The 21,238-nt window shown below is 45.1% G+C and overlaps 1 protein-coding gene across 1 annotated transcript in view; it reads left to right on the top strand.

The window, feature by feature from the left end:
• CSMD2 (CUB and Sushi multiple domains 2) overlaps positions 1-21,238 on the top strand; it is a 567,391-nt gene that overhangs the window by 530,914 nt on the left and 15,239 nt on the right. Inside the window, exons 56-62 of the mRNA XM_040619227.1 lie at positions 7,832-8,005; positions 12,129-12,311; positions 12,896-13,072; positions 14,234-14,413; positions 14,835-15,008; positions 19,251-19,424; positions 19,693-19,766. Coding sequence (XP_040475161.1) covers positions 7,832-8,005; positions 12,129-12,311; positions 12,896-13,072; positions 14,234-14,413; positions 14,835-15,008; positions 19,251-19,424; positions 19,693-19,766 — 1,136 coding nt within the window. The remainder of the gene's footprint in view (positions 1-7,831; positions 8,006-12,128; positions 12,312-12,895; positions 13,073-14,233; positions 14,414-14,834; positions 15,009-19,250; positions 19,425-19,692; positions 19,767-21,238) is intronic.

The following is a 21,238-nucleotide window of genomic DNA, read 5'->3' as shown; positions in this document are numbered from 1 at the left end:
TGTATAATGTAGAATTTCTTTCTAGGTTTGCTAATGGTGCATTCTCTCAGTCTTTGTTTATCTGGGAATGTCTTAATTTCCCCTTCATGTTTGAAGGATAGTTTTGCTAACCATAGAATTCTTGGTTGAAATTCTTTTTTTTATTCACTTTAAACATGTCAAATTACTGATATATTTAGATTTTAAATCTATCATCTTATTTTGTGTTTTCTGTTTGTTCCACCCATTAGCTTCTTTTTTCTCTTTTTTTATTGGATTATTTTTATAATTCCATTTTTTTCTTTTCTACTAATAAGTAAGTTATATGCTCTACATTTTAATGGCTACATTAGAAATTATAGCAGGGACACTTCACTTATCAAAGTCTAAAATTAATCCCTCTTCCTCCTGTATCGTACAATTATCATATGATTTCACTTATTTTGGAACATAAGGAATAGCAGGGAGGACATTAAGAGAAGGAAGGGAACAATGAAGGTGGGGGAAACAGAGGGGAGACGAACCATGTGAGACTATGGACTCCAGGAAACAAACTGAGGTGTTTCAGAGGGGAGGGGGGTGGGGGATGGGTTAGCCCGGTGATGGGTATTAGGAGGGCACGTACTACATGGAGCACTGGGTGTTATACACAAACAATGACTCATGGAACACTACATCAAAAACTAACGATGTGCTGTATGGTGACTAACATAACATTAAAAAATAAAAAGAACGCTTTAACTCCATTTATGTTTTTCTGACTTTTACATTATTGTTTTCTTATATCTTAATTTCGCCTTGTTTTTTAAACCCACAGTGTATTATTGTTGTTGTTCTATGGAATTATTGTTCACTTGGATTTATGCACATATTCGCCACTTTCTTTGCTTTTCGTTTCTTCTTATACCTTGTCCTTCCTCGTGGATCATTTTCCTGCTCCTTGAAGGGCATCCTTTAGAATATTGTTTAATGAAGATCTGCTGGTGGCAAACACTCTTAGTTTTTGTTTGTCTGTAATATGTTCCTTTGTCCCTTGTTTTTTTTTATTATGTTCAGTTAGCCACCGTGCAGTACATCATTAGTTTTTGACGTAGTGTTCAGTCATTCATTCGTTGCATGTAACAGCCAGTGCTCATTACAGCACGTGCCCTCCTTAATACCCATCACCCTGTTACCCCATCCCCCCACCCCCCTCCCCTCTAAAACCCTCAGTTTGTGTCCCTCATTTTCGAAAAATATTTTCAGTGATTTAGAAATCCAGGTTGGCAGTTATTTTCTCTCAGCCCGTTAAAGAAATCTTTCTAATTATCTTCTGACCTCTTCTATTGCTATGGAGAAGTCAGCTATCAGTCTTTCACTCCTTTGAAAAGTCTGTCTCTGTCTTTGGTGTTCTGCATTTTCTGTAGTTATTAAATGATAATTTAGCTGGATCAGAAGTCCAAGTAGATGCATTTCCCTTGGTGCACTCTGCTGGCATTGATTATTAATGAGAAGCCTGCTTTCAATCTAATTATTGTACCTTTTAGGTAGTCTTTTTTTTTTTTTTTTACTTCACTGACTTTAAGATCCTCTCTTTCTTGTTGGCATTCTGAATTTTTTTACACTGTGTTTAGATATTTTATTTATCCTTCTTAGGTTTCATTAAGCTTCGTGGATTTTTTGACATCTGGGGAATTCTCAGCTATGAGTTCTATTGTCTCCCCTCATTCTCTTCCTTCACTACTTCTGTGATGCCAACACTAGACCTTCTTGTGTGATTCTCTGTGCATCTGAAACTCTCATTCATATTTCCCATCTCTAATAGATTTCTTCAGGTTTCTCCATGTGAGTAATTTACATTAATATTATTGGGGGTTTTTTAGTTTGAGCAAATTTAAAGTTGAACTAAAATTCTGTTCTGGATAATCAGCTATCACTAGGCTTGGTGGGCTTTTCACCTCTACCTATGGATCTTCTCGTTATTTTGCTACATAGATGAGTTTGTTCTTTAGAAATTGTTCATAGGTACCTCACCTATCCTACCATTTGCTAATTATCATTTTAGCCATGTCTTAGTTGAGGTTTAACTATTCACTGAGTTTCTATTTTCAGTTATTTCTATTGTATTTGAAATGTTTTGTTTGTTGTTTAAATTTGCTTGATTATTTCCAAAGTGTACTGTTCCTCTATAAACATGTTCTTTTTATGTCTTTCACATAAAATATACTTATAATGCCTTCCATATCTGATCATTACAATATCATCTTTATGACTCTAATTCTGCTATTGTTGTTTCTGATGATTCTCACTTATGGTGACTTATGTCTCATGTGTTTTATTATGTTTCTGTTGTGATCTCTTATTGGACTGATCTTAACCTGCAGGAACCATGAATCAGGCTCTCAGTCTTGTAGACGCCAAAGCCTAGAAACAGGCCAGCCATTATCTCTCCAAAAAAAATGACTAATGCTCAATAGTTGCTGATGTTTTTTACTCCAGAAAACCAATTGTAACTTCTCTTTCTCATTGGAATTTACAAGGTGCTAAACTCTGCCTTCACTAATTACTGAGACCACTACCTTCTATCATTATTAGGGACGTAGAAACCAAATAGAAACCAAAACCAAGAGGCAGATCTGCTCTTCTTTTTAGAGCGGTTTCCTCAGGACAGCAATGCTTATTACTCACTCTGAGTATGAGCTTCAGCAAGATTTCCAGAGAGATGATATACTAATACCAGAACCCAATTAGACTATTCACTTGTTGTTGAGGGGAAAGTAAAGAAGTTTTCCCCCTAGATTTGGTGAGAATATTTCAAAAACACAAGACCCTGAGGAATTTTCACTGCCTATAAGATCCCAAGTGACTTTCAGTAAAACCATTTTCACTGATATTTCATGATTATCATGGCATTATTTTAGTAGGGTAACTGAACTTTTACTTCTGGAAGACCAAAGTACCTGTGAATAGGTTGATGGAAAATTGTGGGGTACTTTACATATCCCCTGATCAACTCAATCAATGAAAATCAGCTGTTCCTTCCAGGTGAAGGCAAACTGTTTTAATTGACATGGATGTGCAAGGAACAAGGAAAATGCATGACCCAGGTCTATATCATATGCTATTTCCCTGATAATGTGCTTTAGGAAACAGTGGAAGCCTTGGAGGCTGGCCAGCCATTAGTACAACCCTCATACTTGGGGTCTAGGAACCAGCATGAAGTCCTTTTCCTTTTGCTGTGGGACTCAGCATAACCCATACCCAACCATTAATTCTGATTTTTATTATTGTTTTTTGCTTAATTACAATTTTATACTTTTTCCTCAATCCCCTGTTATATATGTATTCTGTATAAGGCAAGAAAGTCTGCTATTATTAACAGTGCTGAATATCTATCTTGCCTATTTTTATGTACACATTTGAACTTATTTGCAGTTAAAGGGAATTTTTTTTATTATGTTCAGTTAACCACTGTATAGTACATCATTAGTTTTTTATGTAGTGTTCAATGATTCATTTGTTACGTATAACACCCAGTGCACATCACAATATGTGCCATTATTTGCAGTTAGAAACTAAACAGCCACTGCAGGATCTGGAAATCCCATTTGGACGTGGGCATGAACACTAAAACACTTTTTAAATGTTTTTATATTGACAAATTGAGAAATGAAGTAGCAATTATTCACCTTCTCTGTGTTCTTCACCTCTCTGATTTTTATGCAAATACACACTGAATGTAAGTTGTTCCTCTTTATTATTATCTTACATCCTTTTCTTGTTGTTCCTTACCTATAGCCGCCAAATGGTATTGACCATTTTATCTTTTATCTTTTCATCTTTTGTCACAAACGTTTTTATTGTTGACTTTTTCATCCTTTAAAAGGACAAACCACAGGAAAAGAATAAAACAATAGAGTATACTCTGGTTGCTAATTTTACAGATACCCACGTGGCCTAGATAAAACCAGTGACAAATAAGTAATTTCAGGCATTGCCTGTACATTTTTGGAGACTATTAGACAATACCATAATGCAACACTGTTGCATTTTCTATGTCAAATTAGCCAAAGAAAAATTTTAAAGCCACATAAGAACATCGAAAGAACGACCAGCCAACTATAATCACAGAAATCAGTAGAACTTAAAAAGTTAAAAATTGAGCTACCCTATAATCCAGCCATTGCACTACTGGGTGTTTACCCCAAAGATACAGACGTAGTGAAGAGAAGGGCCATATGCACCCCAGTGTTCATAGCGGCATTGTCCACAATAGCTAAATCGTGGAAGGAACCGAGATGCCCTTCAACAGATGACTGGATTAAGAAGATGTGGTCCATATATACAATGGAATATTACTCAGCCATCAAAAAGAATGATTTCTCAACATTTGCTGCAATATGGACGGCACTGGAGGAGATAATGCTAAGTGAAGTAAGTCAAGCAGAGAAAGACAATTATCATATGGTTTCTCTCATCTATGGAACATAAGAACTAGGATGATCGGTAGGAGAAGAAAGGGATAAAGAAAGGGGGGTAATCAGAAGGGGGAATGAAGCATGAGAGCCTATGGACTCTGAGAAACAAACTGAGGGCTTCAGAGTGGAGGGAGGGTGGGGGATTGGGATAGGCTGGTGATGGGTAGTAAGGAGGGCACGTATTGCATGGTGCACTGGGTGTTATACGCAACTAATGAATCATCGAACTTTACATCAAAAACCAGGGATGTACTGTATGGTGACTAACATCATACAATAAAAAAATATTATTATAAAAAAAAGAAAGAAATCAGTAGAACATATATGTGTACCTGTGTACATCAATAAACATGAACAAAAATGTTCTTATCAATGTTATTCATAAAAGCCCAAAACAGGAAACAACCCAAAAGTCCCTCAACAGGAAGTGGATAAAAAAATGTGGTATATTCACACAGTGATAGGACAGCCAGCCTTGAAGATGGTTCCAATGACCCCACCTCCTGGTATTCATGCATTTATGTAGTATCCTCCTGTATTGTGCCAGGGTTGGTCTGTGCCCGGTGGTGGTGTGTGACTTACAAAGTTAGGTCATGAAAGACATTTCCACCTCACCTTGCTCTCTTGGATCAGTCACTCTGGGGGAAGCCAGTCAGTTATCCGTTGTTGTGTAACAAATATCTCAAAACTTAGTGCCTTAAAATAGCAACTGTTTGCATTTCCTTGCAATGATATAAGTCTAGAATTCAAGGCTTAGCAGGTATATTAGTCTGAGCTCTCCAAAGAAACAGGAACAAAGCCAATAGGAGATTATACAGATACAGATATAGGTATAGGTATAGATATATGTTTTATATCTATATTTTATATCTAGATCTAGATCCAAGATGGCCTCACTCACATGTCAGGGAACTTGGTCCCAGCTGTTGCCTAGGGCATCATGGCACATGGCCCCTGACCCCATGTAATCTCTTATCATTCAGTAGTCTAAGACAGACTTCCTCACGTGGTGGCAATTACACTACAAGAAAATGAGGGCAGAAGCTGCTTGGTTGGCCTCTTAATCCACAACCCACCCAACGTCATTTCCACCACATTCCAGTGGTCAAAGCAAGTCACAAGGCCAGCCCAGATTCAAGGGGAGGCAAAATAGGCTCCATGCCTTGATGGGAGGAATTGTTAGCAGTAGTCTCTGCAGATAATATACCATAGACACTTAGAACATGACCTGACACATTAAAACCACAGCGAGAAATGGAGATAGCCAAGACCTAGTCATGCCATCCCTGTGCCTGGCCAAGATTCCATCATCAGGGACAGCATTGGCCCAACTCACATTGTATCCCTTTGGTCACCAGTCTGGGTCATCATCCATGCTATACCCTTTTTGGGTACAAGCAATGACTACAGGGATCTCTACCATAGCCCAAGGTTTAGTCCATCCAAATCATTATTATCTCATCTTGAACTACTGTCACAGCCCCCTCTTTCTCGCCACACTCTGAAATGTTCTCTACACTATAGCCAGAATGATCTTGTTAAAGTATAAATCAAATCACATCACTCCAGTGGTGTCCCATCACTCTCATAATAAAATCCTAATTGTATACCATGATCTGGCTCCAGCAGCCTGTTCATCCACGTCCTCCTCTCTGCTTTCCTTGCTCAGTTCATTCCAGCAGCCTTGGCTGTCTTGCTGTTCCTCAAACACACCAAGCTCACAGAATGCTCTTCCTGTAGATCTTACACGACTGGCCTCTTTAGATCATTCAAACCACTGTTCAAATGACACCTCCTTAGAGAGATCTTCCGTAACCACCCTACTCAGAAATAGCACCCACAGCCCACCCCTGAATGCCTTTTTCCTGATGGAGCTTTATTTTTCTTCATAACACCCCCTAGAGTTCCCTGTTTTTTTTTATGTATAGTCTGTCTTCTGCACTAGAATATAATTTCCGTAAGAGCATAGAAATTCTCCCAAACATAGAACAGTGCCTAACACATAATAGGCACTCAATAAATACACACTGAGTAAATGAAAGAACCCAGGATCGACTGTGGCAAAAACAACGGGAAGCGAACCCAGTGATGTTGAGCATTGCCCTGCCCTATCCTGTACATCTCAGTTCTGGTATTCTCATCCTTCTTTTTTAATTGAGATATAATGGACATACAACATAATATTAGTTTTAGGCGTACAACGTAACGGTTTGATATTTGTATACATTGTGAAATGATCACCACAGTAAGTCTAATTAACATCCATCACCATACACAGCTTTAGACTTTTGTTTCTTGCAGTGAGAACTTTCAAGATCTAGTCTCTCAGCAACTCTCAAATATGCAATACAGCAATACAGTTGTCCTGTGACAAACATTATTAATGTTTGTTCCTTTTGAGCCCCTTCACCCATTTGGCCCACATCCTATCCCCTGCCTCTGGCAACCATCGGTCTATTTTCTGTATCTAAAAGCTCCATTGTTTGGGGTTTCTTTTTAGATTCCACATATAAGTGAGATCATACGGTATTTGTCTTTCTCCGAATGACTTACTTCACTTAGCATAATGCCCTTGGGGTCCATTCATATTGCCACCAATGGCAAGGTGTCATTCTTTTATGACTGAATACTATTCCGTTGTATACATACACCACATCTTCTTTATCCATTCACTTGCCAGTGGACACTTAGATAGCTTCCATCTAAGCTATTGGCTGTTTGGCTACTGTGTATAATGCTGCAGAGAACATGGGGCGCATATATCTTCTCAAGCTAGGGCTTTCCTTTTCTTCAGATAACCTGGCATCGTAATCTTACCACTGGTGTTCAGTTACAATTTGGTATTTTAGGAGAGGGAGCTTGCAGACTGAAGGGGACAAGTTGGGGACAATTGATGTGGGCATCGGTAAGATGCGGTTGGGGAAAGACTAGAATTGGTCCTTAATGGGAACCTGTAGCCGGTGCAGACTGTCCTAGGATGACAGGTTGTCTATTCTGTCTTATATTTGCTACGTGTACCACCTTCCTGCCAGAGACACCTTGGCTATGTCCTACGACAGTGAGGAAATAGGGAGAGGTGAACACAAGAGGCAAAGAAGAAAGGAAACATATTACTGCATACCTTCTGCATGCTGAGCGGGTTCCCACTTCCTATCTCACTTAACTCTTAAAACAACAGGTGTTACTCTGCATTTCACAGATACGGAAAATGTAAGGCAAGGTGGGTAGGCATTGTCTGCTGATGCCAGGTAGGCGTGCCAGCAGGAAGCAAACTTCAATAGATCACGCAGGCTTTCTCCTCTTCTCAGCCTGTCACTACAGAAAGCCTAGCATGTTTCCTGTGATGACGATCCATCCCTTTGTGGAGTTGCTGATATGTTTGCTCTTCCCCACAGTGGTGTCCTGTGGCCATCCAGGCTCTCCACCTCATGCCCAGATGTCCGGAGACAGCTTTACCGTGGGAGCGGTCGTGCGTTACAGTTGCATCGGCAAGAGGACTCTGGTCGGCAATGCCACCCGTATGTGTGGGCTGGATGGACACTGGACTGGCTCACTCCCCCACTGCTCAGGTATGGAGCCTGGCATGAGGGAGCAGGATCCAATGGAACCTTTGACTGGGGGGAGATGAACAAGCTCCCAAGGTGTGAGTGTGACAGATGGGGAGGAGGGAAGCCAACCTTTTTGACCCCCATCTCATAGGCAGAGAGCACAGCTATCAGAGGCCCCAGTCAGATTTCAGCCTTTGGTGGTCTGGGCCCAGCTTCCTTCCCTTGGTCTGCTCTGGCCAAGCCCATACAACACAGAGATTACAAAACTAGGGAGAATGCAAGTTTGTGAGGTGCCCCTGTGGCCAGAGTCCTGTCCAGACACTTGTTTCCATAACTTTCTGGGAAGAGTCCAAGCCTCCCCCTTGTTGGGCCCAGGTCCAAACCCACCCCTGTGGTCTTTCCTTCCCTGTTTGGGACTCCAAGGTCCCAGCCTGCTTCCCTTTCTTTCTTATCACTGCCTCCCCAACTTGTCTTATGTCTCGGCTGCCTAGTGGGATACAGGTCTCCCCTACTGCCCTTATACACCAGTCCCAGCTTTCTCCTATTAATAAATTTGTTTTACTATTAATCTCTATGAGGACACTAACAGATGCTATCCAAAAAGCAAATTTAAGGAACTGCCAAAGCTCTTATGTCCATATTATCCAAACCAGAAGTTCATAATGTCTTAACAAAACAAAATATCTGAAATTGAATTGTCCCACCAATGACAGAAATCACTAACCCAAAAATTAGTACCCCTGAACTTGGTCTCCTTTGAGATGAGTGTGCCTGGCCCCAGAAGGGATCCCATAAGGTGTGTCAACCCCAAGAAGGCAACTGCTCGTGTAGCTTTATGTTTCTCAGCAAGCCCACCTTGGCATTGATATTAACCCCTATCCCTTCCCATGCCAGGCCCCCTCTAGAGGTAAGAATCCCAACCTCCTCCTATTATACACGGCTTCTCCTTGATTTGGGACCTCACCCACAAGACATGTAGCTCTTCTTGCAGTCTGAGTTCCCAGAGAATCTGTCTCCCAAAATTTAGGGCACTGCCAGAATATTGAACCAGATATTGGTTAGGTCTCCCCAGAAAGAAGAAATTGCTCAAATACTGGCCACTATTTCAAAGGACTGCTGGCTGCCCAGGACAATCTCAGACACATCACTCTATATCACCACCCAGGACTTGGCCCCTCACCTTTATTAATCTCATTAATCACTCCCTTCATGAACTGGGTGGGACTATGTATTAGCCATGGAGACTCCTTCAGCCTAGACTAGAAGAAAGCCTATTAGCCAGGCCCCTGACTTCATTCTGTTTGGACTTCTGATGGAAGTGACTTGGGGAGGATGGCATGGAGAAGACAGAGTCCTGTATATGGAAGCCTCCTGACTTATCCACAGAGCAAGTTCCAGGAGGAAAAGGCATTCCAAAGAGGAATGACATGCATTTCCCATCCAAATACCTGCATAAGCACGCATTTGCCCGATGTCTTCTGTGAATTGTCCCTTTACATAGTTTCTCCCTCTAGACACTTCTCTAGGACATTGGGCCAGTGGTGTTCTTAAAGCCTATTTCTTCTACCTTGGGGATCTTTGTTCTGCATGGGAAAGGGCAGTGCAGAGTACAGGAAAAAGAAGCCAGAAAGAAAGCCTTGAGTGTCTCCTGCCTGTTAACATGTATACCCCAACCACACAGCCATTCTCCTGGCCCAAGGCATGGAATCCAAAATCTTTTCTCCCACAGCGTAATTTCCCTTCTCTGGAATTGTGTTAGAAGATGCTGGGGGAAAAAACCTACTTGAAAAATGACCTACCCCAGAAACAATTCTTGTCTGGGATAGAAAACTTAAGCTAGAAAACCTCCAAAACCCTTACAACCCTGAGATTTCATAATTTTGTGACTTCCTAAATACCAGTCCTACATTTGAAAAAAAGGACTCTTCTTTGGTCACAGCAAAGGTTAAGGGAGGCTAGAAAGAAGCTGAGTCTCTGGAAGCATGAAAAAGTGAAAAGCAAGAAAGGAACCTTCAGAGGACAAGGACCCCACTCATTATGGGATACGTTGCATTCAGCCATTTTATACCTGGTGTTGAATATTCTGAAGAATAGTTTGCAGTCACTTCTCCCATGTATCCATCAAGGATGACAGACACTCGGCGACCAGAATCATGGGCAGAGTTTTGCTGGTGACCTCTGAGGACAGGATTAGAAGGGATTATATTAATGCTAAGGCTGAGGAATGAATGAATCTTAAATGCTTTAGATGCGAAACTGAGAGAGGTGAAGAATAAGTGATTAGGAAGTAACACTAGATGTGCTCTTATGAGTAGAATATAATTCCTCCTTCCTGAAACTTACAGATATCATCGTTTGTAACACCATCGCCTGCCAGTCCTAAGAAATATGCACTCAGAAATCCAGGCTCACATTTCTGAGCCTCCTTCTGTATGGCCATGCACATAGATGATGCGTGACAGGGTCTAAGTGCGTGGGCCATCAGAACATGCAGAGATTTCTAGCATTTGAGACATGCTTCAGGTTGTTCATTGTCCACCTCTGCAATGTCACCATTTGCTGATACAGCTCAGTAGAGGGCCAACAGTTACCATGTGCCCCCGTGGTTCAATATTCTGTCTCAGACTTGCTTTTATCACCAAAAAAGAGCCCCAAACACTACAGCGAGGACCAGTCTGTCAGAATAAGCTCCCAGGACTGGCGACCTCCACCCTCAGGCCTGTTGTTCAGTAGTGCAGCTCCAGCAGAGGTCCTCTAGCCTGTGTGGGAGTTTGTGTACTCACCATCAGAGCTCCTTCAGGGGGACCCAGTGCAGCCTGTTGCATCAGCTACACCCTGGAAAACTCCAAGAGAGAAGAAAATCCGGCCAAGTCTGATGGGCCCTCTTTTTCCAAATGTTTGAGTTGAAGGTTGAATGAATCCGCCTTCCTTGGTGGAGAGCAACACAGGATCCTATAGTATTCTCACAGTCTGAGACTAAATGAGAAAAGGAAATCATTCCATGATCAAGAAGAAGAGACAGAAATAGTAAACAGTGGGGTATACATGACTTACACATTTAATTGCACCAACGAACTAAATGTGCTTACTCAGACATTATCATTCGATGCCCACACGTGTGGGTTCCTAAGGAGATAGTGCCACATCAGATGGCACCCTATCTTCTCGTGAAGTTGGCATTTATTCCTTCATTTTCCTCTTCCTTCTTCATGCTTCCCATGGCCTAGACTGATCTTATGATGTCTCCTTTACATCTCTGTATTATGAGGGGTGCTAGCTCCCACAAGCCTAGACCTTTTGGTTTTGTCTCCTATTTTCTACCCTCCTCCACCTCTTGGGTGGATCTGTACGATATCAGGACACAGATGACTGCAGAAATGTAGCAGGAGGCAAGGGGCAAAGAAAGAATGGAATGAGAGAATCCAAAACATTTCACCTAGAATTCACCTGTCTTACATACTGGTGAATAGGGAATCCTCAGTTAAAGGCCCAGGATCCAGATTCAAGCTGTTGAGAAGACAAAAGTACACTAAGGAGTTTAGACTTTAACCCATAGGCTACGGGAAGCCAGTGGAGATGTTTCAGTAGGAAAGAAACAAGATCAGATGGCTGGTGGTTGTTCATTGTCAAGGTTTGAGGATAAAGTAGAAGATGGGTTACAGGGAGGGTTTAGGAGGTAGGGACATTAGGAGACTCTCACAATAGTCAGGGCAAGAGAATGCTGGGCTTGTGAGTTAAGATGCTGGAACCGGGACAGAGAGGGCAAGGAATAGCAGATATTGTGGAGAAGAGGTAAAAGGAAGAAGGAGATGTGGCCAGCTTAGACCACTGACATCCCACATTGGCACTGGCCAGGGAGCAAAGGCCTGATCTCCACCACAGAGCCTTCCCTCTGCTTTCTTCCCTTGCTGTGCAGTCCCCAGAGACTCAACCATGACCTCCGACCTTTGTATTCTCTGACCTCTAGGTAGTAAGGCAGGTAGTGAAGTCCAACTAACTGGGGCAAGACACACAGTCAGTTTCCACCCCCCTTATTCCTGGGACCCAATGTCTCCCCTTAGCAATGGCCCAATATCTCTCTGAGTTCCCGACTGCCAGCTGTTCCATGCTGAAACAACAGGGTTTGTTTGGTTCTGGTCCATAGGAGCCAGCATGGGAATCTGTGGTGACCCGGGGACCCCAGCACACGGCATCCGTTTGGGGGATAGCTTTGCCCCAGGCAGCCTGATGCGCTTCAGCTGTGAAGCTGGCCACACGCTCCGGGGATCGTCTGAGCGGACCTGTCAAGCCAACGGCTCGTGGAGCGGCACGCAGCCTGAGTGTGGAGGTAATGTATGTGACCATTCTGCTTTTCCCCTTTGGCCACCCTGGCTGCTCTTCCCCCATTTTCCTGCTCCCAAGCACCTGCCCTCACGCTCGCAGACAAAATCCACGGCCCCTTTGGAACCCTTGGCCTGAAGGATGGTGGTCAACAGATAGTCCTCATTCATGCTCATTAGTAATCCAGAGATGAACGTATTCCCCACCCTCACCTAAGAGGAGAAGAAACCAGAAGCAACTAAGTTTAGCCCCGTTTATTCACTTATTTCCCATACAGCTTCAACAACTATGTGCCAATTACTGTGGTAGGTACTGGGGACGCAACAGTGCCGAGACGGAGGCACCTCGCCCTCTTGGAGTTTAGTTTAAGGGAAGAGTCTGTTAAACAAGTATCCAAGGTGTCAAAAGAAACACAAATCAGATCTCTCCTTCCCTCTGAAGGTGAGATGCCCAGACGAGAAAGCAGCCTGAGAGGTATTTCAATCCATAGGGTCCTGACGTAGGCCGCAGTTTGCCCTCTGGGCTGTTCTCAGCCCCCCGGCTGATGCCCACTCTTGTTCTGGTGAATAATGTGCTCCTCTGGCTTCCTAGTGATCTCTTGTGGGAACCCCGGGACTCCAAGCAACGCCCGAGTCACGTTCAGTGACGGCCTGGGCTTCTCCAGCTCCATCGTCTACGAGTGCCGAGAAGGCTACTACGCCACGGGCCTGCTCAGCCGACACTGCTCGGTCAACGGCACCTGGACAGGCAGTGACCCGGAGTGCATAGGTGAGAGCCCAGGCCCTCTGGGCTCTGTGCCAAGTGTGGCCAAGGTGATCGGGCTCCTCCACGCCAAAGAAGGCTGTCTGTGGGAGACCGGGAAGGCTGGCCGCCCTGGGGGGACTCGGCCCCGAGTGACAGGGTCTGTTTATTGAGCACATACTGTGTGACCACCACTAAGCTAAGTGTTTGATTTGATTGGCATTTATGTCATTGGATTCCCACCACAGCCCACTTGACATATGAGATGATTGAGGCTCAGAGAGGTTGGGAATATATATATTTGCTATTCCTCAGGCTCTCACCAGTTCTCTGGGCTTTCTTGTTCTCTTTTACGGCAAACTCCCCCTGCTCAGCCTGATTCTCCCTCTTTAAAGCTGCTGCCATCCACCATCTTTGTGGGTTCCTCTCAGCCTTGGACCCATCCCCCACCCACCCTCAGCCTGGCCCCCAAGCCTCGTATAGCCCCACTGCTCCCCTTTCCTGTTTCTCTCAGGGGCAGCCCGAGGCCTTTTTCCTTGGGAAGTAAGTCACTGTGAGTCTCAGGTGGAGGGAAATGATAAGATAAAGGAATCTAACAACACGGTCCCTTTCCAAGCCCTCGCCTGTGACATCAGGGCTCCATCTAAATCCCACGTCAAGTTCACTTCTGTTCCAAGGCCAGAGCTCACCACACCCCTCCCCCCTCGATACCCTAACAAGGGTAGGACCATTGCAGGGTTACAAGACCCTGCTTCTAAGCCGCTGGCCCTGCAGAGGCCTCCTCGGCAGAACAGCAGGTAGTAGCATGCGCCCCTCGGTGGACAAATTGTCTTATGAGGTCCCATAGCACAGGGTCTTCAGTCTGAAAACTTCCCTCTCGGAGTCCCAGCCTCGTTTAGGAACTAAGCCCTCTGGATACTTCCTCCGAGAGGAGTGGGCTTTGAATAAGGATGGTCTTCATAACCCAGGTTGCTGGAGGGCATAAGGAGGGTGGGGGCCAAGACAGTGGGGATGTGGGAGGGCCTTTGCAGAGAGACTTGGCCAGAGGGACTTTAGGAAGGGCAGTGCCCAACCTGGAGTCTCTTCCCTCCTGGACATATGCAGGGAATGCTAGAGAAGGCACTGGAATGCTGGGGAGAAATGAGGTCTGTACCAAGAGTGAACAATGCTTTATCTCCCTTTTCCTAGTCATAAACTGTGGCGACCCTGGGATTCCAGCCAATGGCCTTCGGCTGGGCAATGACTTCAGGTACAACAAAACGGTGACGTTTCAGTGCGTCCCTGGCTACATGATGGAGTCACATAGGGTGTCTGTGCTGAGCTGCACCAAGGACCGGACATGGAATGGTACCAAGCCAGTGTGCAAAGGTGTGTCTAAGGACTGCACTTGTGGACACAGGGCCAAAGAAGATACAAAAGTGAGACGTGGGCCTTGAACAGGTAGCAGGGAGGGAGGTGATGAGGCAGAGCCCAATAGCATCTTGTCATGGAGGGTGTGAGGTGAGGACTGCGCCCTGAACATCTGCAAGGAGGGAGGTAAGGCAAGGCCTGGGCTTTGAGCATCAAGGGAAAGCCTGTGCAGACAGAGGAGTGGGTTGTCTCACTTGAGGGCATCATAAAATGCAAAAGGACCCAGCTCCCAAACTAAGAGGGGGCATTCCCGATTCTCCCTGCTTAGCCCAGACCCCCAGCAGGTGCAGGGTCGCCAGGGACATCAGTGCTCGGAGTGGGGCCTCGTGTCCTAGGATGGTACCCGAACTCAGCGTGCTTTGGTCTCCCCCTCCCCCAGCTATCATATGCAAGCCACCTCAGCTAATCCCCAATGGGAAAGTGCTGGGATCCGACTTCATGTGGGGCTCAAGCGTGACGTATGCCTGCCTGGAGGGGTACCAGTTGTCCCTGCCTGCGGTGCTCACCTGTGAGGGGAATGGATCCTGGACTGGAGAGTTGCCTCAGTGTTTCCGTAAGTTTGCTTATGAACAGGGCCTTTGTGCATCCTATCTGCTGGCTCCTTCCCCTTCCCTCCTCAGAGCTCTGCTACTGGAAGGCCTAAAATAGGTAATACCCTCCCCCATAATCAGGGAGGGGCTTTACCAAAGACACTCTTAAAGGGAGTTTAAAGGAAAATAATGAGAATATCCCACTGAGCCCTGGACACCAGGTGGAGTCACACTGGAAAGAAATTAAGCCAGAGATAAGGGAGGTGTTTCTTAACATGAAAGGTTGTTCACTGGGTGGGACAGTTCCCAAAGATCTGGAAGGGGCCCGTGCTGAAAATGTGCCTGACTTAATGGAAAACAGCCTACAGAGAAAAGATTCCTGGGGCGCACATGATTTTTTGGTGAAAGAGTTTATTTCTTATCCACCTGGCCTAATTGTGTCCCCAAGAGTCCAAGTCCATCCCAGAGCTCACTTCCTCACTTATTCTTGTCATACTTGTACTCTGGAAGATTTTCTCAGTGCCCGTGCTTTGCACAAATAGTAGACCTATATTTTTTCTTTCTAGGCATTTATCTAATTCTGTAGAAAGCTATCAACGTATTCATGATTCAACCCAACGTATTGTTTGGGTACCTCTGAAAATTTGCTTCAATTTGGAAAATTTCAGCAGGAACTGGGACCAGCAGCTCAAACGTGGACGCAGGAAAGGCAGCCTTTGGTGCACGGTCAGCCCCTCAGGCCTTTGCCCACCTCTGGGGAAACATTAGGAAGGTAGCAAGTCTCAGGGTTGTGTCTGGACTCAGAAACCCTGCTTTTCTTCTTGAGAAATAGCTAAATTGCTTTTGAACAATGAATTATGGTCATCATTAAAAAAATGTAAATGTCTCTGAAAATACAAAGAAGAACATAATGGTCATCTGAACTCTGGCTTCCCGAAGATAACCAGGGTTAAGCTCTTAACCGTGCTTCCACGCCGACCAGAATGCTTTGGACATAGAGGTGAATGATTTTCTGCAAGTGGTATTAAATCATGGTGTGCAGACTAGTCTGTGACTTGTCTTCACTGATAGGCCATCACCACCTTTCTCCATCAATCCATACTGATCTACACATCATCATTTTTAATAGCTTAAAAGACTTCCTTACGGTAGCTACCACAACCTGTTTAATCTTCTCCTACTGGTGATGAATTTAGGTTTCTCCAGTTTAATCACGTTAGAAGCAGTCCTGCAATAAATGTTCTTGAGGATAACATTTCTTTACTCTTACGTTAAAGTCCTAGGAGAGACAAAATGCTGAGCCGACGGGCATGCACGCTATACATCTTGACCCATGGTGCCAAACTCTTCTAGAAAGAGTCCCAACTCACACTCCCACCAGCAGTTTCTGAGACTATTTCTTGACTCACTTCCTCATTAACGATGGATTTTGCCAATATCTTTTAATATTTACCAGCCCAAGAAGCTTAAAAAGGTATCATTGTTTTAAATTGGCATCACATTTCTTCTCAGCAAGATGGAGCTGCTCTTTCTTTTTTTTTCTTTTAAAGATTTTATTTATTTATTTATTTGACAGAGAGAGAGACAGCAAGCGAGGGAGCACAAGCGGGGGAGTGGGAGAGGGAGAAGCAGGCTCCTAGCAGAGCAGGGAACCTGATGTGGGGCTCGATCCCAGGACCCTGGGATCAGGCTCCGAGCCGAAGGCAGATGCTTGACAACTGAGCCACCCAGGCGCCCCATGAGCTGCTCTTTCTTTGTCATCCATCTGTACTTCTTGTTCATTGAGCTTCCTCTTCCTAGATTTGGTGACTTCTGATCAAGTTAGCCTTTAACCGAGTTCTGATTAGTTAGTCTAGGCACCCCAGTTCCCATAGAGGCTTCCACCAGCATAACCTGCTGGTCCTGCTTCCATTTTCTTTTTTCCTTTCTTTCTTTCTTTTTTTTAGAATGCATCTTTTTTTCAGACTTTTTCTTATTAGTTTCATACATAGAATTTAATGATTCATCAGTCTTATATAATACCCAGTGCTCATTACATCACGTGCCCTCCTTAATGTCTATCACTCAGTTACCCCATTCTCCCATCCCCTTCCCCTCTAGCAGCCCTCAGTTTATTTCCTGTGAATAAGAGTCTCTTATGGTTTGCCTCCCCCTCTGTTTTCACCTTATTTTATTTTTCCTTCCCTTCCCTTATGTTCATTTGTTTCTTTCCACAGTTTGGCTCTTGTGAACATTGCTGCTGTAAACATTGGGGTGCAGATGCCCCCTTGGACCACTATGTTTGTGTCCTTTGGAGAAATAGCTAGTTAGTGCAATTGCTGGGTTGTAGGCAGCTCTATTTTTAACTTTTTGAGGAAACTCCGTACTATTTTCCAGAGTGGCTGCACCAGCTTGCATTCCCACCAGCAGGGTTTCCCTTTCTCCGCATCCTTACCAACATCTGTTGTTTCCTGAGTTGTTAATTTTAGCCATTCTGACCGTTGTGACGTGGTATCTCACTGTGGTTTTGATTTGCATTTCCCTGATGCCAAGTGACGTTGAACATTTCTTCACGTGTCTGTTCTTTGGAGAAATGTCTGTTCATGTCTTCTGCCTATTTCTTGACTGGATTTTTTTGTTTTTTGGGTGTTGAGTTTGATAAGTTCTTCTTAGATTTTTGGATACTAGCCTGCTTCCATTTTATTCTGTGAACTCATCCGCTGGGAGCCACAGCATGTCAGTTCATCAACAGATAACATTTTGCATTTCACAGGCTTTGTGCTGCCTCCTCCAGGGACGTTTGCACACATGGTCACATCGGATTCTCACAAGGAGACAACCTGGAAGGCGGGCACAAGTCCCTTCTCGGGTGGCTGGTGGGGAAGATGTGGCTCAGAAAAAGGACCTGACCTAGTGAGTTAGTGACAAAGTCTAATCTGAAAACAGTCATTTTTCCAGACAATTTTCTCTAAAATTCTTACTCAAATTTACAGCTCGTGTTATCACCACTAGAACTTTTAAGATAGGAAAAAAGGGTAGACATAAAATTTAATTTTGCATTTTAGACTGCTTCAGTCAGCGGAACTGCAAAACCATGATTGGCATGAGGCTCTTTCTTTTAAGTAGAGCACATTCATGGAGTGTGGGGGCCCCATCCGACCGCTCCCCACGGCAGCTGGTTTGTTCTGGCAGAACTGCTGCACGAGTGTTTGTGGGAAGTCAGTGTGAGCCGCGTGTGCTTTCTGACCAGCGCGACCCAAGCGTGCTGGTGGCCCCGTGGGCCTGCTCTCACCACACCGCACACCACCGGCTGTCTAACGCGCCATCTCTGGTCTTGAGATCTGTTTAAAAGTATATTGGTTCTAAGAATAAAAATACAGGTAGAATCCCTTTATGCTTATTTTCAAGGCATCAAAATCATATTTGCGGTCAGCCCCCTTTAAAACACAGGCCTATCTCTGCAATGTCCCAAGGAAGTAAGCATTTTTAGGAAACCATGTGCGCAAACACGTAAGGCAGTGGAAGGGACCGAAGAGGGGCCTGTGTTTATTCTGTTTGCTGTCACAGGATTTAAATTCGGTGATCATTCATTAGGGAATCTCCCTGAGGACCTCAGTGAAATGGGCACATTCATACCCACTGCAGGATAAATGCACACCCTTTGGAAAGACGTTTGGCAGTATACAGCAAGAGCCACAAACATGCTTACACATACTGAGTCCACTCCTAGAGAATCTCCATAAGAAAACATTACCAGGGAAAGAAGAGCCACATCTAATGGTATAATAATAAAAAATGCCTAATATAAAGGCTGTGATGAACTGTAATTACTGTACAACCTCTCATGGCAAAATTATGCTGCCAATAAGTGATCATGGTGTCATAAAAGTGGAAAATGTTTACAGGCTAGTAAGTGAACAAAGCAAGGTTTACAACACTGGGACATTGGGTTCGTAGCCACACACAAGTTTACACACAACTGAGCAGACTAGAAGGGAATGAGCATGAAAATGGAAAAAAGTTTTGGGTAGTGAGTTGTAGTTTACTTTTTCCCAATTTAACTTCCTATAACGTTGCTTCATTACTTGGGTGATTAATAACAAGCATGTTGAATATGGGAAGGAGAGGACGCACACAACAGCAGGTGTGTGAGGCGGTGTGACCATTGACTCAGGGCTGCCCCCATTGGCAGAGTTCAAGTGGCACTGGGAGGAAAGCCAGCCTGGGGTGGCAGACGGGGCTCTAGAAAGCAACTCGGACCTGCCTTTCTCCCTTCGTCTTCCCAGCCGTGTTCTGCGGAGATCCTGGCGTCCCAGCCCGTGGGAGGAGAGAGGACCGAGGCTTCTCCTACAGGTCATCCGTCTCCTTCTCCTGCCAGCCCCCTCTGGTGCTAGTGGGCTCTCCTCGAAGATTTTGCCAGTCAGATGGGACATGGAGTGGCACCCAGCCCAGCTGCATAGGTGAGAGGTGGTCTGGGGAAGAGCATCCCAGCTGGTGGGCATCCTTGCAGGCCCGAGATTTTTAGAGCAGAGTGTGAAATTGAAAGGGCCAGTGAATGTGCTGCCAGGAATCACATAGTCAGCCCAGGGGTATGACTCGGATGGAGATACTAACAGGTGGGGGAGGCAGGATGTGGCTCCGTTTTTGCCTCCTACACCTGCCAGAGTGTAGTGGAGGCGATGAGAGCTTCACTGACCGTGTGGTCTATTTCCCTGTTTTGCAATCTAGACCCGACACTGACCATGTGTGCAGACCCGGGCATGCCGCAGTTCGGGATACAGAACAATTCCCAGGGATACCAGGTAATGAGGTCAGCCAGTATCAGGCCTTCCTGCCCCAGTCCCTTCCCAGCACTGTCAGCCTCAGAGGACTCAGGGATCTTCCTTGGGACAGCACCCGGGGGGAACAAGACCTTGGGAGCTGGAGACAGAAAGTGTGCTGAGTCTTTGAACCATGCCACACGGGAGCACACTGCAGAAACAGAGGCACTGACAGCAATCCAAGAAACTGAGGCAGAAGAGATTCTCACATAGTGACACACACACTCCCCAGCAGCCCCCTGTGGTCAGGGCGGTCAGTTGTGGAAAGACAGGAATGAGTGAGACAGACAACCTTCTGTCCGCATGGCACCTACGCGCTTCCCGTAGACACAGGGCTCAAAGCGGCAGGAACAAGCAGGTGCCACGGGCGGCAGGCTGCATGGACACATCTCAGAAAGAGCTTCAGGACGAGGAAGGAATTTGGACAGCCTTGGGTGGGACCCTCGGAACGGAGAACAGGAAGCAGTAAAGTGTGGGTGTGGTCACGACAGCACAACTACCTGGAGCCTGAGATGCGCCCAGGAGAACTGGCACGTTGAGACCCAGCCAAGGAATGTGACTTGCTCACTCAATCTGTGTTCGTGTAACAAATATTTACCGCCATAAACTTTCTAGGTGCCAGGAATACAGTGGGAACAAGACAGGCTAGGTGCCCATTCTAAGCAGGTCCCGGCTGGTGACAGTAAACAGGATAACTTCTGAGAGCAATAAGCCCTGCCCACCATCTAGTACCAGGGGGCTGTGACGGGGTGGGCTGCTATTGTAGGAAGCGTGGTGAGGGAAGTTGAGCTGTGGCCTCCGGGTTGAGAAGAGCCAGCCCTGCGCTAAGCTGGGTGGGCATCCCTGGCAGAGGGAGCAGCCAGTGCAAAGGGGCACCAAAGGGGGGGAGCACTTAGCAGGTTGGAGGAGGGGAAAGCAGGCGAGCCAGCGAGTCTAGAGTGGTGTGAGAGGAGGACATGTAGCCAGAGAGCGAGGCGAGGTTTGAAAACAACTGGGCACTGCCTTGTAAAGTTAAATATTCACACATCCTAGACCCCAAAGGCTCCATTCCTGGAAACTAACCCTAAAGATACCCTTGCACATGTTACCAAGATCTGAAAAGAATTGTAAAGTCGCAGCAGTGAGAATGAGGGCAGGACAGCTCTGCACTACATGGGCGAATCTTAGAACATCTGTAGAAACATGCTACTTCTATGAAGGTTAAACTAGGAAGGGCATATGATTAGAGATGTATGTGCATATGTGTGATAGTATGATTTTTTAACAATGCAAGGAAATTAAAAACACAAAATTCAAGATAGTGGTTACCGCTAAGGGGGAGCCGAGGAACGGGGCAGGGAAGGAGGACGCAGAGAGTGATAACTCCGCTGTTAGCATTCTAGCCCTGGAGTGCTGGGCTCAACTTAATGTGTCCAGTTTCTTATAATAATTCATTTCCATGTACTTTCCATATA

The sequence above is a fragment of the Ursus maritimus genome, unplaced genomic scaffold (assembly GCF_017311325.1).
Source record: "Ursus maritimus isolate PB19 unplaced genomic scaffold, ASM1731132v1 scaffold_32, whole genome shotgun sequence".
In the NCBI taxonomy this organism is placed as follows: Eukaryota; Metazoa; Chordata; class Mammalia; order Carnivora; family Ursidae; genus Ursus; species Ursus maritimus.
This window is presented reverse-complemented; position numbering and strand designations above follow the sequence as displayed.